The sequence below is a fragment of the Microcebus murinus genome, chromosome 7 (genome assembly GCF_040939455.1).
Source record: "Microcebus murinus isolate Inina chromosome 7, M.murinus_Inina_mat1.0, whole genome shotgun sequence".
In the NCBI taxonomy this organism is placed as follows: Eukaryota; Metazoa; Chordata; class Mammalia; order Primates; family Cheirogaleidae; genus Microcebus; species Microcebus murinus.
Genome location: NC_134110.1, coordinates 66,317,503 through 66,333,323, shown reverse-complemented (window position 1 = coordinate 66,333,323; position 15,821 = coordinate 66,317,503). Strand labels below are relative to the sequence as shown.

The 15,821-nt window shown below is 34.8% G+C and overlaps 1 protein-coding gene across 6 annotated transcripts in view; it reads right to left on the bottom strand.

Annotated features, from left to right (window-relative positions):
- CFAP418 (cilia and flagella associated protein 418) overlaps nucleotides 1-15,821 on the bottom strand; it is a 53,712-nt gene that overhangs the window by 22,241 nt on the left and 15,650 nt on the right. The window contains exons 5-7 of one of the 6 annotated variants that reach the window (XM_012772819.3): nucleotides 9,542-9,637; nucleotides 4,157-4,299; nucleotides 2,813-3,214 (exon numbers count right to left, since the gene is read on the bottom strand). In XM_012772819.3, coding sequence (XP_012628273.1) covers nucleotides 3,138-3,214; nucleotides 4,157-4,299; nucleotides 9,542-9,637 — 316 coding nt within the window. In that variant the 3' untranslated portion in view covers nucleotides 2,813-3,137. Of the gene's footprint in view, nucleotides 1-2,812; nucleotides 4,300-9,541; nucleotides 9,638-15,821 lie in introns of those variants that run through there. The other 5 variants (XM_012772818.3, XM_012772820.3, XM_012772821.3 and 2 more) reach the window with 5 other exon arrangements.

Here is a 15,821-nt window from a genome sequence, read left to right as displayed (position 1 = left end):
TAAGCACTTATTCTGAACCAAACACTATGCTAGTCACTTTTCATGTGTTATATGATTTAATCCTTACTACATGCTTACAAAAGAGAGAGCACCATTCACATAGATGCAGCAAATGAAGCCCAAAAATGTTAATTAACTTTCTAAAGGACATGACTTTCAACTCTGATTCAGTTAACCCTTCATTTTGTCATCATCTCAAGGTATTTAAGGAAAGGAAAATTTAATTATCATCCATGTATATATCTATATATCCTCTTCAATCTTTTAAAACTAGGCATGAAATGGTGTCACAAACCCCAAAAACTGTAAGATGTGAAACCTCAAAAGACATTGCATGTTTTGAATTTTTTCTCTGCTTCAGAATTATTTTACATGATAGACCTGATTACTTGGAGCAGGATGTTAGCTGATAGATTTTGCTAAAATATAACAGCTAAGAAATACCAGCATTTGAAATTTACTGCTAAGCTTCATCACACTACTATTGGATACAATTTTTTTTTTCATATTTTAAAATATTAGGTCAGTAAGAAAAAGAGAAAGCAATTCAGATTCATAGTCCGATGTCATCTTCTTTGGCCCAAATAAAGAAGGGTGTTCTCACAAAAATCAACTCACGCTGGATAACAGACTTAAACCTAAGGTATGAAACTATTAGAATTCTAGAGGAAAATGTTGGAAACACTCTCCTAGACATCGGCCTAGGCAAAGAGTTTATGAAAAAGTCCCCAAAGGCCATCACAGCACCAACAAAAATAAATAAATGGGACATGATCAAACTAAAAAGCTTCTGCACAGCCAAAGAAACAGTCATGAAAGTAAACAGACAACCTACAGAATGGGATAAAATTTTTGCATCCTACGCATCTGATAAAGGGCTGATAACTAGAATATACTTAGAACTCATGAAAATCAGCAAGAAAAAATCAAATAACCCTATTAAAAAGTGAGCAAAGGACTTGAACAGAAACTTTTCTAAAGAAGACAGAAGAATGGCCAACAAACATATGAAAAAATGCTCAACATCTCTTATCATCAGAGAAATGCAAATCAAAACCACAATGAGATATCACTTAACTCCAGTGAGAATGGCCTTTATCAAAAAGACCACGGAAAACAAATGCTGGCGTGGATGTGGCGAGAGAGGAACACTCCTACACTGCTGGTGGGACTGCAAACTAGTTCAACCTCTGTGGAAAGCAATTTGGAGATACCTTAAAGCGATACAAGTGAATCTACCATTTGATCCAGCAATCCCATTACTGGGCATCTACCCAAAAGATCCAATGACACTCTACAAAAAAGACACCTGCACTCGAATGTTTATAGCAGCACAATTCATAATTGCAAGGCTGTGGAAGCAGCCCAAGTGCCCATCAATCCAAGAATGGATTAATAAAATGTGGTATATGTATACCATGGAGTACTATTCAGCTCTAAGAAACAACGGTGATATAGCACATCTTATATTTTCCTGGTTAGAGCTGGAATCCATACTACTAAGTGAAGTATCCCAAGAATGGAAAAACAAGAACCACATATACTCAACCAGCAAACTGGTATTAAATGAGCAGCACCTAAGTGGACACATAGGTACTACAATAATAGGGTATTGGGCAGGGGGCCGGGGGGTGGGTATATACATACATAATGAGTGAGATGTGCACCGTCTGGGGGATGGTCATGCTGGAGACTCAGACTTGTGAGGGGAGGGGAGAAAGGGCATTTATTGAAACCTTAAAATCTGTACCCCCATCATATGCCGAAATAAAAAAAAAAAAAAAAGAAGGGTGTTAAGTTACCGACATCAATAAACAGGATCTATATATATATACCACCATGTCATCATGGTCTGTTCTTCTGGAACTGTCGCTTTGAATATCTACATTCTTTTATACATGCATGTATACATGCACACACACAAATACACACACACTGTAACTTATGGCATGCTTCTCCTCCCCAGTGTAAACAAATTCTTTGTTCAACTGGATGGTTGGAAACTTTTCTGTTGACATTTTAAAAGAAATTATCAAAATTATTTTAATTAATGCCCCTATAAATATTTTATTATAAAATAAAAGTAGTAACTGAACAGAAAATAAAGCTATTATTATTTACTCATTTCTAGGTAGAATAAGGGTCTGAGAATAGTATAGTTCAGATAAAGTAGTTACCTGGCTTGACAATAAGTACTTGCTAAAGGTAGAAAATTATTATAAATATTTAAAATAGACAAAACATCTTCAAAGTTTTATAGACTTTGCATTTAAAAATTATAGTTGATTAGAAACTATGTTTTTCTTCTCTACTGATACTAGAATAGGTGTATTTTGGCTTAAATTACAACAGGTAATAATTTATCCACTTGTATGTAGACATATAATAGTCTTTCTACATTTTAGATTAAAATAGCACAATATTAAAAAGCTTATAAACTAAACTGCCAATAAAAATGGGAACTCATATATATATTTCTGACAGGGGAGAATTATTATGTTATGGAATGCCAAATATGGGCAATGTAATCAAGTTTTAGGATAGTTATAATGAAATAATAAAATAGAAAAAAATGAAACAGGACAATTTTATGTCTCCGTAGTAGAGGCAAAGTAAAGTAGATTAAAAAAAATTTTCAAATTAAGGACTTAGTAAATTTGCTTATCAGAATAAAAAGAAAATTTCACCCTTATAACTAATGTGCCAAATTCTATTAGGTTCTGAAAGTGTGGATCTTGTTGCTTTATTTTTTCAAATAGTTGACTTCAACCAAATCCCCCTACATTTCTGACACAATTACACAGACATATAATTTTAGGAAGTAAAAAAATTTTACTGAAAGATAAAATCTGTAAACATATCCTTAATACAAAAGTATGAGCCACTATGAGATTTGTTCTTTTGCAATGTTAGACTTACTAGAGTAAGTTTTACAAGTATGCAAATATGTCATGGCTAGGAAAGGGATTTTAATGATCAGATCTTCTTGCTTCAGTAGGGTAGTGGAATGAATTCAGCATAAGACTAAGCAGATCATAACTTTGCTTCAATGATTCCTTTTCAGTGTGCTTCGTGTCACACATTTGAACCATATGTGGCAAAGAGTTTTTGGCAGATTGGAGAGTTCCCAGAATTTCTCAATGGGGCTGGGAGCTGGAATTTTGAGGTACATGATTTCCTGAAGGTGCTGCTTTTGTAGGATTCCTCAAGTCTCCTTGAGGAAGAAGGAGCCCAAAAGATGAAAACAGTTATGGTTTATTTCTCATTTTATGTACTCATCTAATAAACAATATGTCAACGTGATCCTATCAGAAAAGTCCACAGGCTGCCTGAAAGATTATCTTACTTGCTGTTCACTTCACTTGATGGAGCATTAGGCATTAAAGGCTAAGTACTTGGACAACCGAACAATGACCTGATTAGGATTTTTGTGATTTTGGGTACATCACAAATTTCTTAATATATAAATGGATATTTACTAAAATAAACTAAACTTCTGGTATATAAATGAACAAAAGGTGGAGAAATAATCTAAAACTGGTAATATACACCTATTATTGTGTATAACATTGCTTTGAGTTTGGTAAGGTAAGATCAGATATAAGGCAGTGTTTTACAACATATCTATAATCCTGAAAACTCTTAAGTTAGCTAATGATCACCTGGTTTTGCCATGTCTAAATTATGATCTTTGGCAATACTAGATCAGACTAGAGGAGGTGTTGTAGACATCCCTAAATGAGTTCTCTGCCCTGGTTGGCTTTATCTGCTTTAATTACTATAAATAAGGAATGTTTTGCTAAGTGTATTAGCAGTCAATACTACAATTGCTAATGAAAGGCTATATATTTGTATAAAACTCTATAATTAAACTTCCATTTAACAGGACATAGAGTAGCAAAGAATGTGGATACTTTTCACTTTACTAAGTGAAATGTCTATGTATCAAAAAGGATTAATTACAAAGTATTATAACACATTATCTTCCCAAGTCCATTTGGTCTTCAAAAATTTGTAGTTACATTAAATAAAATTCACTGTCTTTTTCCAAAGGGCATGATATTGCTAGGTAATCTTTGCTTAAATATGATATTAATGGAGACTGCTCTCATGCATGCATTTGTCTGAATGTGAAATCTGTATTCTTAATGTTTACCACAGACCCAACGAAGCTGATGATCTGTCTGAAGGTCAGTCAGTTCTTCGATAGTTCTCCAGCTACACTGGCAGGCATATGCCCGGGTTCCTTTCTTCTTGACCAACTTTGCTTTTAATTTGTGGAATTCTGGCATGTTGTTCCTATTAGTAAAACAGGAAGGTTTTAGCACAGTAGATTTGTTCAGTGCTCAATGACTCTCCCTAATAAAGTCTAATTGCTTTCTTATCTTTATAATATATGAACTCTAAACAATCTTTGTCCCCTCATACTAACAACAGAAGATATGCTTCAGTGTTCTCTTTCTGATGGTATTTGCTTGATAATCAGTACTTTTCATGTTACTTCTATAGGCTTGTTTATTAAAATGGTCATAAAACAATAACCTAAAGGGCTGAAGAGTTATTGATTTGTCCTGTCAGAGATGACATAATATGAGAATAGGGCAGAAAGGATGGTGGTCCATCTCCTACCTCAGACACTCACCTATACCATATTTTAAAAGCCTGAAATAAGGCAAGTGGAAAGAATACAAGAGGCATAAATACAACAGGCTTCTGATTAATTAATTACAGAAAATTTTCATTAACAAAGTGCCTATTATTTTTATATGCTGAACTCAGATTGTATCTTTCATTTTTTTCAATGATCTGCTTAGTTACATTATTAGAATCAAAATAAATACCCTTAAGTAATTTTTAATGTTGAATAATTAAATCAATGAGCAGGACCACCACAAAAATAATAACCGTTAGATTTAATGCTATTATTAAAAAAGATTACATAAGTTAAGTTTAATTAATAAAATCAATTACAATTTTTCATGATAATCCATGTACTGTGTTTATATAAACATTCAGTGGCAAAAAAATGAAAAAATTAAAAGTGAAATGATAAAAAAATACAAAGGGAAATGATGAAATACAGTTTAAATACTAAAAAAAGTGATACAGTGCTAACCATTTCTTGTTGATATTACTGCAATAGAAGGCAGGCTCCAAAGTGCCCCCTGGTGGTCAATGGGTACCTCATGCAGTCGTGCATTGTTTAATACAAAATTCAGGTATAATTTAGAAGGGTAGTACCTAACAAAACCTGAGATATTTTCCAGGCAAACTGTCTGATTTCAGAAAACTGAGTCTCTGACTAGCCAAATGACTTAGCTAGGAGAAGAACAGGAAAAAAAAATCACCAAAACTAAGTTGTTGAAGGAAAATGTCCTTTATTCAATCTGCAATAAGTTTTAAGAACTTAACATTTGATATTTTACTAGATCCTTAATTAGAGATTTTAGGTATAGAAATCATGAAAATCCAGGGATATAATTACTACATTTCAAATGTTTTTTAAGAAGCACATATCTTAAAAGCTTAGAAAAAAATCATTCATTATTTTCCCTTAAAGCACATGATTTAACAGAAAATTAAATGTGGTAGGGTGGTCAATAAATTTACATTTCTTTTAGAAAGTTCTAAAAATTGTAAAAGTTAGGATACACTTGTGTCTCTCACCTGTAAAATAGGACAATAAAACAAACTGCACAGCGTTTCACTGTGTAACAAGAGTGTAGATCGACACTGCTAAAAATAAACATCTCCTATGTTCTGCGGACATTCAGTGGTACTCCGCAAACCTTTTCACTTGCCTTTGGTCACTGCTCACTTCTGGCTTCCCTCAGTGATTATTTCCCATCCTCCTCAAGTGTTTCATCTACCCTTCACTTCCTCACTTTCAGCAGATCACACCCTCATTCTCAACATTAGGCCACCAGATATGAAAAGCCTTCCATTTCGTAGCTAGCTCTCCCTAAGTGTCAGGAAGGCACCTTGGAAGACTGAATGCAGAGTTAAAGGATCATTTTATCAAGATAGGACATGGTTTGATGTTTTTATATATAGTATATAGTATAAGATATAACTTTCTACATTTTGTTCCTTGTTCTTATAAACTTATAACCACCTATACAGAAATTTTTTAAAAATTTGTTTTATAAAAACAAGATTATGCTATATATGCTACTGTGCATTTTGCTTTGGATATCCCTCTAGGTCAGTGGATAAACCTAATTTAATTCTCTTTATCAATAAATTGTTTATCAAGGGGGGTGGTAGACATGGGAGGGGACAGGTTATGTGAGTAACAATGTCCTGGAGGCAATGGGGCCTAGAGCACTGATGGGAAGTGAGCCTTGGATAGGAAGATGAGGACTTCCTCTGCAACTGAAGAAAAAATTCCTATATATGTGGTTATAAGTTTATAAGAACATGGAACAAAATGTAGAAGGTTATACATTATACATATGTAAAAACAACAAAGTGTCTCCTATGTTGACAAAACAATCCCTTAACTGTACATTCACTGACAGTCATCCAAGTTGTCTTCCTGGGTAATACCATTCAATCTCATGGCTTCAACTACCACTTTATATATTACATTTCCTACCTGAGCTCCAGAGCCATAGTTTCAACAGCTCCCATAAATGAACATATAGTCTCTTCCTTCAAATTGGTTCTTACATTCTCACATCAATGGGCAATATCACTGTCTACCTATGTAAACCAAGACAGAAACCTAGGATGTATCCTATATAATATTTGTCTCTCACCTCCCACAGCCAGGACTACCTCTTAAATACATCTACTCTCTCTACCCTCCTCACTACCATAATTCAGCTCTCTATTTCTTTCCCACTGCATCAGCAACATCCCTTCATTAATCCCCATGATTCTCAACTGGCCTGGTTTTCACATAGAGATCAGTGATCTATTCATATCTCTCTCTTGATTAAAAACCTGTAAGTGTTATTTACTGCATAAAGAATTAAATACAAATTCCTCAGTATTGCTTCCCTGGCTCTTTTGATCTCTACTACTTCAACTCTACTACTAATGCAACTCTTGCCATCTCTCATGCTGTACCCAATGCTTTACACAATTCAAACTACCTGTAACTACCCAAATATGTTACATGGTTTCACCCCTCTGTGTCTTCAAAAATATCTCCTAAAAGAATACCAGTGTCCATCCTGTTTGCTAGGCAAACTCCTGATTATCCTAAGACTCTGAAAGGCCTCCCTTGATGTCTCAGGGTGGAGTATATCCACCTGGCCCTGTGATGTCCCTCTTTCTTTTAACCTAGCTCTACTATCATGTTTACTAAACGATGTTATTCCATGATGTCTCTCCCTCTCAAAACTGGGCATTATCATCTCTAGGATTGCTGCAGACTAGGTATTGAATAATATCTCCTGGATAAAGAAATACTAATAAGCCATACAAAATAATATCATATCAGTGGTTTATATCCTGATGGTGCAGACAAGTCTTACTCTTTAGTTGTTTCATTCTCTTTCAGTCTCCCAAACATATTCCAAAGTATCTTGAGGACTGAGATAGTATTTACTACTGATTTAAACAATGACTACTTGCTTATATTTAACATATAATAAATCTTCTAGTTGTCACTGTTTAAATAAAAGTACGTATTTTTTTTTAAAACCAGGCTGACACAGATCTAGAGTAAGCTAACTGATGTTCTTGATGACTCTGAGACACTGCAAGTTCCTCAACTATCAACTAAGTCACCCATAAGTTTAATTTATGCCTGTGGTCATCACTGTTTTGATGTTACATGCATTTTATCATCCTACACTAGTTTATAAAAATTCATGGTTCATCTTGGTGACATATGGGGATTATTAACCACTTATTAGATTAACTAGTAGAATAGTAAATAGCAGAGGGTTTAGAAAAGTCAGAAAAGGCAAAATGAATCTGAAACTAAAAGCTAACTTTCCCAACTAGAGTAGTAAAAAGTGAGCTAAATCTAAGAGTAAAGATTACTGACCTAGAATTTTGGGAATACACTAGGTTTTATTTGGGTTGGGACCTGTGAAACCTCTCAAATTGTAATTTTCCCATGTATTTACATATTTAAATTGTATGTTTATGTGTGTGAAGAGGATTCAAAGTTTTCACAAGATTTTCAAAGTAGTGCTTGATGTGAACAAGTTTAAAAGCTATCAATTTAGGGGATATCCCTATGGATTTCCCTGAGAATGCCTGCCAGAAAAGGTGTGGAAAAAAGTCTCTCACCCTTTTCTTTATGCTATTGAAGTGTGCTGCAATATATTTTGATTACTTGTATCTGAAAATAGTCTTTATTTATGCACAGGCTTGGGGGGTCAAAAATGCATGATATATGTACTTTATTACTTTTTAGCTCTTACGTTTATTTGAAAATATGAATGCATAGTTCAAATGCATTTTATAACTTGTAACAGCTTAAAAATATTAGGTATTCTGTAAGTGTGTGAGAATGTACAAATTATAACTATATGAGTTAGACACCAGTCATACACCAACTTAATATCTTTAATTTTATATCACATTATGTAACAGGTATGAAGTGCTATGTACACACAGGAAAGGAAGAGATTATTTCCAAGGTGAGAGAGTGGTGAGGGAATTATGGAGGATGTGTGATAAACTGTATTCTAAAGGACAGGTAGGGTTAAGGTAGATAAATGGTGAGAAGTTGTCCCAGGAGGTGGAGAGCTTGCAAAAAGTTAGAGGGAATGGGAGCACCGAGTGCTCTGATATAGCTAAAATCTTGCAAAAGTGCAACATACATTGTGGGAAGACAAAGCTGGATGATAGATGGATGGGAGCTCGATCATGGGGGTCTTGAATGCCATGCTAAGGGATTTGGACATTATTCTGTAAACAGAAGGGTGCAAGGCAGGAGAATGGTATACACAGAGCTATGCTTTAATTATGAGCAAAGGAAGGATGGTCCAAAAGAGACTGTAGGCAGAAAAATCAGTGAGGAGGCTACTTCTCTATTCTTGTCCACAGGTAACATGTCCTTATCCAGACTGATGGCAGACAGAAAGGAGGAAATGGATGATAGAAATACAGTCATACGTCACTTAACGACGGCATACTTTCTGAGAACCATGTTTTAGGCAATTTAGTTGTTGTGCGAACATCATAGAGTATACTTATATAAACTTGGATGGTAGGTATAGCCTACTAAATACCCAGGCCATATGGTGTTGTCTATCGATCCCAGGCTACGAACCTGTATGGCATGTAACTGTTTACACCAGCATCACCACAGACACACAAGTAATGCGCTGCATTCCAACATTACAATGGGTATGACATCACTAGGTAACAGGAATTTTTCAGCTCCATTATAATCTTATGGGACCACCGTCATATGTGGTCTATTGACTGAAATGTTATTACGTGGTGTTACGACTGTATTAGAGAAGTGGAGATCACATGATCTGGCCAAGTCTTCCAAGAGACAATATAGCAAAACAAGAAATATAAAGTCCGTGGTACATTCTTCACACAGTAAAGTTTTTTAGCAACATACCTGAAAAACAGATAATCGCATGATTTGTCCCACATATAGTCATTGTAGCTTACTACCGAGAAATCACAGGCTACACAGCGCAGATGGTCACACGCTCTGTTTAGAGAAAAGAACTGTATATTAAAAATTATTGGTATCTTTAAATATGAAGATATGTTAATTTATTCATAGTATACACCACATAGGGGTAGGGAACTTGTGCCCTCAAGGCCACACATAGCCCTCCAGATCCCCAAGTGCAGTCCTTCAACCGAATCCAAACTTCACAGAACAAATCCTTTTAATAAATAAATAATAATTTAATTAATAATAGCTATTATTATTTATTCAATAAAATTAATAAATAATAAAATTTGGATACGGTCAAAAGGACACACTCAAGGATACAAGCCACATGTGGCCCCAAGGCGCCAGGTTCCTCACCCCTGGCTGATTACAAATGTTTATTTATACTAAAGCGTTGTCACATATCTAAACTTTCAGATTAAATTTTTGCACATATCTACCTATTTTACTAAGATCTTGTATATTGATACATGTATACACATATGTATACTATACTGATATAAAATAAAATGTATTAGTAGATCTTTTAAAGTGGTTTTCAAATTATGGCTAAGGAAAATCTTAGTTTAAGATAACTTCTTTATTTTATTTTATTTTATTTTATTTTATTTTTTGAGACAGAGTCTCTCTCTCTCTCTCTCTGTTGCTCTGGCTAGAGTGCAGTGTTATCATCATAGTTTACTGCAACCTCAAACTCCTGGGCTCAAGCCATCTTCCTGCCTCAGTAGTCTCCAGAGCAGCGGGGACTACAGGTGTGCACCACCACACCTCGGTAATTTTTATATTTTTAGTAGAGATGGGCTCCTGCTCTTGCTCACGCTGGTCTTGAACTCCTGAGCTCAAGTAATTCTCCTGTCTCAGCCTCCCAGAGTGCTAGGATTACAGGTGTGAGCCACAGTGCCAAACCAAGCTAACTTCTTTAAATGTTTCCCTTCCTACTGAAATTTTTAGGGAAACCTCTATCAAAGAATGTGCCACATTACACTGAAATCAACCTGTCTCTCCTGTAAACTGCTTAATTGCTGGGACAAGATCTTATTTGTTTCTGTTTCCTCAATACTTGGCATAATGCATTCATTCACCCACTTAAAAAATATTTACTGAGATCCTACTAGATGCTAGTAAGATTCCTTCTTCATGGAGCTTAGATTCTAGTGAGAAAAGAAATAAACAATACTCACGATAACTAAATTATACAGTATGTAAGGATAAAAGTGCTTTGAATGAAATAATGAGTAGAGTAAAGAAAATTGTGAGTACTGGGATGAGATCGGTTCCAATTTCAAACAGGGTAGTCTGTATAAGCTTTACTGAGGTGTATCAGAGTAGTTTTTTTAAATGGAGTGGTAGCTGGAAAAGGAAGTGAGGTTAAGGGAAGGTTATTTTATTTATTTATTTATTTATTTTGAGACAGAGTCTCCACTTTGTTGCCCCGGCTAGGGTGAGTGCCATGGCATCAGCCTAGCTCACAGCAACCTCAAACTCCTGGGCTTAAGCAATCCTCCTGCCTCAGCCTCCCGAGTAGCTGGGACTACAGGCATGCGCCACCATGCCCAGCTAACTTTTTTCTATATATATTAATTGGCCAATTAATTTCTTTCTATTTATAGTAGAGACAGGGTCTCGCTCTTGCTCAGGTTGGTTTCAAACTCCTGACCTCGAGCAATCTGCCCGTCTCGGCCTCCCAGAGTGCTAGGATTATAGGCGTGAGCCACTGCGCCCGGCCCAAGGGAAGGTTATTTTTAAGAAGGGAGGAAAAAGAACATGCTTGTGTATTGATGGCAAAGATGCAGTGAAGAACAAAACTCTAACAATGCTGTAGAGAGTGGGCAGAACTGCCAGAATGATATTTAGCATATAATAGGTATTCAATGACCATCTGAGGGATTGAAATTATAAGCAATTCTCAAAACACAATTATGTATATACTACATAGCAACTTTAGGAGTAAAATGATACAGCAAGTTTAAAAAGAACTGTGAGTTGCTGCTGCAAACAATTTGTTTTGTATAATAATTCTGATTTACTTTAAAGAACAAACTTCCTCTATTGTTTGATGTGTTTAAAAATAAGAATCAATATATACATTTGATCATCTAAAAATTAAAAGGAAATAAGAGTTTTTAAGGTACCAAAAAAAAGTGCAAAGATCAGCAACAGAGCGGAAGAAAACATTGGCAACACACAAATACTTACTCTGTACAAAAAGTACTTACTAATGACAAAGAGAAAACAAAACATAAAAATAATATTCAGTCTAACACAGGCAACAAAGAATAACAGCAATGAGCATGAACTCTGGACAGATTGCCTAGGTTCAAATGCTGATTCCATTATGGACTAGCTGTGTAACTGCTGCCACATAACTTAATCTTCGTGACTGTTCTATAACATTGGAAAGGAGGGGCTCCTCCTTCGAAGGATTTGCAGGGTGACCTTACAAAGCCAGTATCACCCTAATATTCTTTAGTAGACAGGAAATAACACAACAAAAAAAGAAAAGTACAGACCAATATTCTCATGAACACACATGCAAAAATTCTCAACAAAATACTAGCAAACTGAATCCAAAAAATAATTCACCATGATCAAGTGGGTTTCATTCCAGGGATGAAAGGATGATACAAGGTATGCAAATCAATAAATGTGATTCAGTATATAAACAGAATGAAAAACAAAAACCATATATGAGAAACCCACAGCCAACAACATCCTGAATGGGGTAAAGCTGAACAAAGCATGGATGCCCACTTTTACCACTTCTCCTCAACACAGTACAAGAAGTCCTAGAAAGAGCAATCAGGCAAGAGAAAAAAACAAAGGGCATTCAGATTGGAAAAGAGGAGGTCAAACTATCCCTGTTTGCCCATGATCTTATAAAACATCCTAAAGACACCTCCAAGAGACTCGTAGAATTGATAAATAAATTCAGTAAAGTTTCAAGTTACAAAATTAATGTATACAAATCGGTAGCATTTCTGTAACAGCCAAGTTGAGAATCAAATCAAGAACTCAGCCGGAGGCGGTGGTGCGTGCCTGTAGTCCCAGCTACCCGGGAGGCTGAGGCAGGAGGATCGCTTGAGTTCAGGAGTTCTGGGCTGTAGTGCACTATGCTGATCGGGTGTCCGCACTAAGTTCGGTATCACTATGGTGACCTCCTGGGATTGGGAGACCACCACTTTGTCTAAGGAGGGGTGAACCAGCCGAGGTCAGAAACGGAGCAGGTCAAAACCCCTGTGCTGATCAAATCAAGAACTCAATACCATTTATAACAGTTGCAAAAAAATAAAATAAAATACTTAGGAATATACTTAACCAAGGAGTTGAAAGATCTCTACATGGGGATCTATAAAAGACTGATGAAAAAAACTATAGAAGACATAAACAAATGGAAAAACATCCCATGCTACAAATTGGAAGAATCAATATTATTAAAATGTCCATACTGCCCAAAGTTATTTATAGATTCAATGCAATTCCTATCAAAATACTGATGTCATTTTTCACAGAATTAGAACAAAAAAATCCTAAATTTCATGGAAATAAAAAAAGAGCCAAAATAGTCAAAGCAATCCTAAGCAAAAAGAACAAATCTAGAGGCATCACACTACCCGACTTCAAATTATACTGTAAGGCTACTGTAACCAAAACAGCATTATACTGGTATAAAAGTAGACACATAGATCAATGGAACAGAATAGAGAATCCCAAAATAAAACCATATACCTACAACCAACTTATCATCAACATAGCAGAGAAAAACATACAGTGGGGAAAAGATGCCCTAGTCAATAAATGGTGCTGGCAAAATTGAAGTGCCACATGGAGAAGAATGAAATTTGGAACCCTATCTCTCACTAAATACAAAAATTAACTTAAGATGAATTGAAGATTTAAATATTAGACCTGACACCATAAAAATTCTGGAAGAAAATTTAGGAAAAACTCTTCTGGACATTGGCCTAGGCAAAGAATTTATGACTAAGTCTCCAAAAGCAAACAACAAAAACAAAAATAAATAAATGGGACTTAATTAAAAGTTTCCACACAGCAAAAGAAATAATCAACAGAGTACACAGCAATCTACAGAATGGGAGAAAATATTCACAAACTATATCCAATGAAGGACTAATATTTTCAGAATCTATAAGGAACTAAAAAAATCAGTAAAAAAAGCCAAAAAACAAAAAACAAATAACTCCATTAAAAAGTGGGCAAAAGATATGAACGGACATTTTTAAAAAGAAGATATACAAATGGCCAACCTATGAAAAGATGTTCAACATCACTAATCATCAGGGAAATACAAATTAAAACCACATTGAGATACCACCTTACCCCTGTTAGAATGATCATTATTAAAAAGTCAAAAAACAATAACCATTGGCATGATTGTGGCGAAAAGGGAACGCTTATACACTGTTGGTGGGAATGGAAATCAGTACAACATCTATGGAAAACAGTATGGAGATTTCTTTTTATTTTTTTTAGACTAGTCCAGTGCAGTAGTGAGAAGAGGGGAAAGATTCGAACAAGGAGTTCAATCTGTAACTGACTGTGAACAATCAAGTGATGTAACTCACTACTGTTGGACCAGCCAAGACTTCTCAAAGAACTAAAAACTGACCTATCATTTGATCTGGCAATCTCACTACTGGATATCTATCCAAAGGAAAAAAGTCATTATAGCAAAAAGAAATATGCGCTTATATGTTTACCACAGCACAATTCACAATTGTGAAGTGCTGATCACCTGATGAGCTGATAAAGAAAATATGGTGTGTACATATATATACACACACACATATATATGTATGCCCACACACACCCACCCCATAGAATACAACTGAGCCATAAAGAATAATGAAATAATGTATTTTGCAGCAACATGGATGGAATTGGAAGTTATTATCCTAAGTGAAGTATCTCAGAAAGGAATAACAAATGCTACATGTACTCACTTATAAATGGGAGCTAAATGATGGGTATACATGGTCATACAGAGTGATAAAATAGATTTTGGAGAATCAGAAAGGGGGAAGAGTTAGGACGAGGGTTGAGGGATCAAAAGTTACCTATTAGTATAATATGTTCTATTCTGATGATGGGTACACTAAAAGCCCTGACTTCACCACTATACGATTCATCTATATAAAAAACAAAACAAAATCACTTGTACCCATGAAATCTATTGAAATAAAAAAACATTTAAGACATTTCTGTGACTCAGTTTCCTATCTGTAAAATGGAGATAATAAAAGTACTTACATGTCACAGATTATGAGGACATAATGAGTTAATACTAGCACATAGTTATGTGTTAAAAACTAAAATATTTTGTAAAGAATTGAAATGTAAAGCAACCATGAGCTATTTTTTAATCAATTAAGTTAGCAAAAATTAGCACTCATATGTTTCTAATGGATATGTGAATTGCTATAACCTTTTGGGAAAAATCTTGGCGCTATTTTTAAGTTAAATTATACCTAGCCATTGTACTAACAACCCCAGTTAAGGAAACAAACCTATTACATATAAATAAAAGCACCAGTATATGAGCACATACCTTAAGAATTTTTACTACAGTATTGTTGAAGTAGCAAAAAACGAGATACCACCTGAATATCTATCAAAAAGAGAAAAGCCTGAATAACATGCAGTACATTTATACTAAGGAATAATAGGCAGTTGATAAAGAGAATTAGATTTATTTACTGACCTGGAGGGATATCCAAAGCAAGGTGTACAGTAACATGATCCTATTTTTATAAAAGCAACCCCCCCAAAAAAATTCTATATAAATTTATAAGAACATGGAGCAAAATATAGAAGGTTTATACACTATGCAGCTAATACTGATTGCCTCAGGAGTGGTGGGAATGAAGGGGAGGGAAGGAGATTACTATCTTTTTCTTTATATGTTTTTCAATTTTTTATTTTTTTCAATAAACATATTTTATATATATATAATGTGATAAAAAATAAAACAAACCTATAATTAGATTTTTTCACTTATTTCCCTTCAAAATTCAGATAAATTAACCTCAGAATTACAAATATTTTTTGGCTTGAAAGTTTTAGAACGGATGCTTTACATTTCTAAAAATATTATTAATCATAACAATAACCAAACATTTAAAACCTATACAACTTTCATAAATAATTTCGTACTTTCTTTCAAACTGCTAGCAATTTATGAAGTTGCATTTGTACA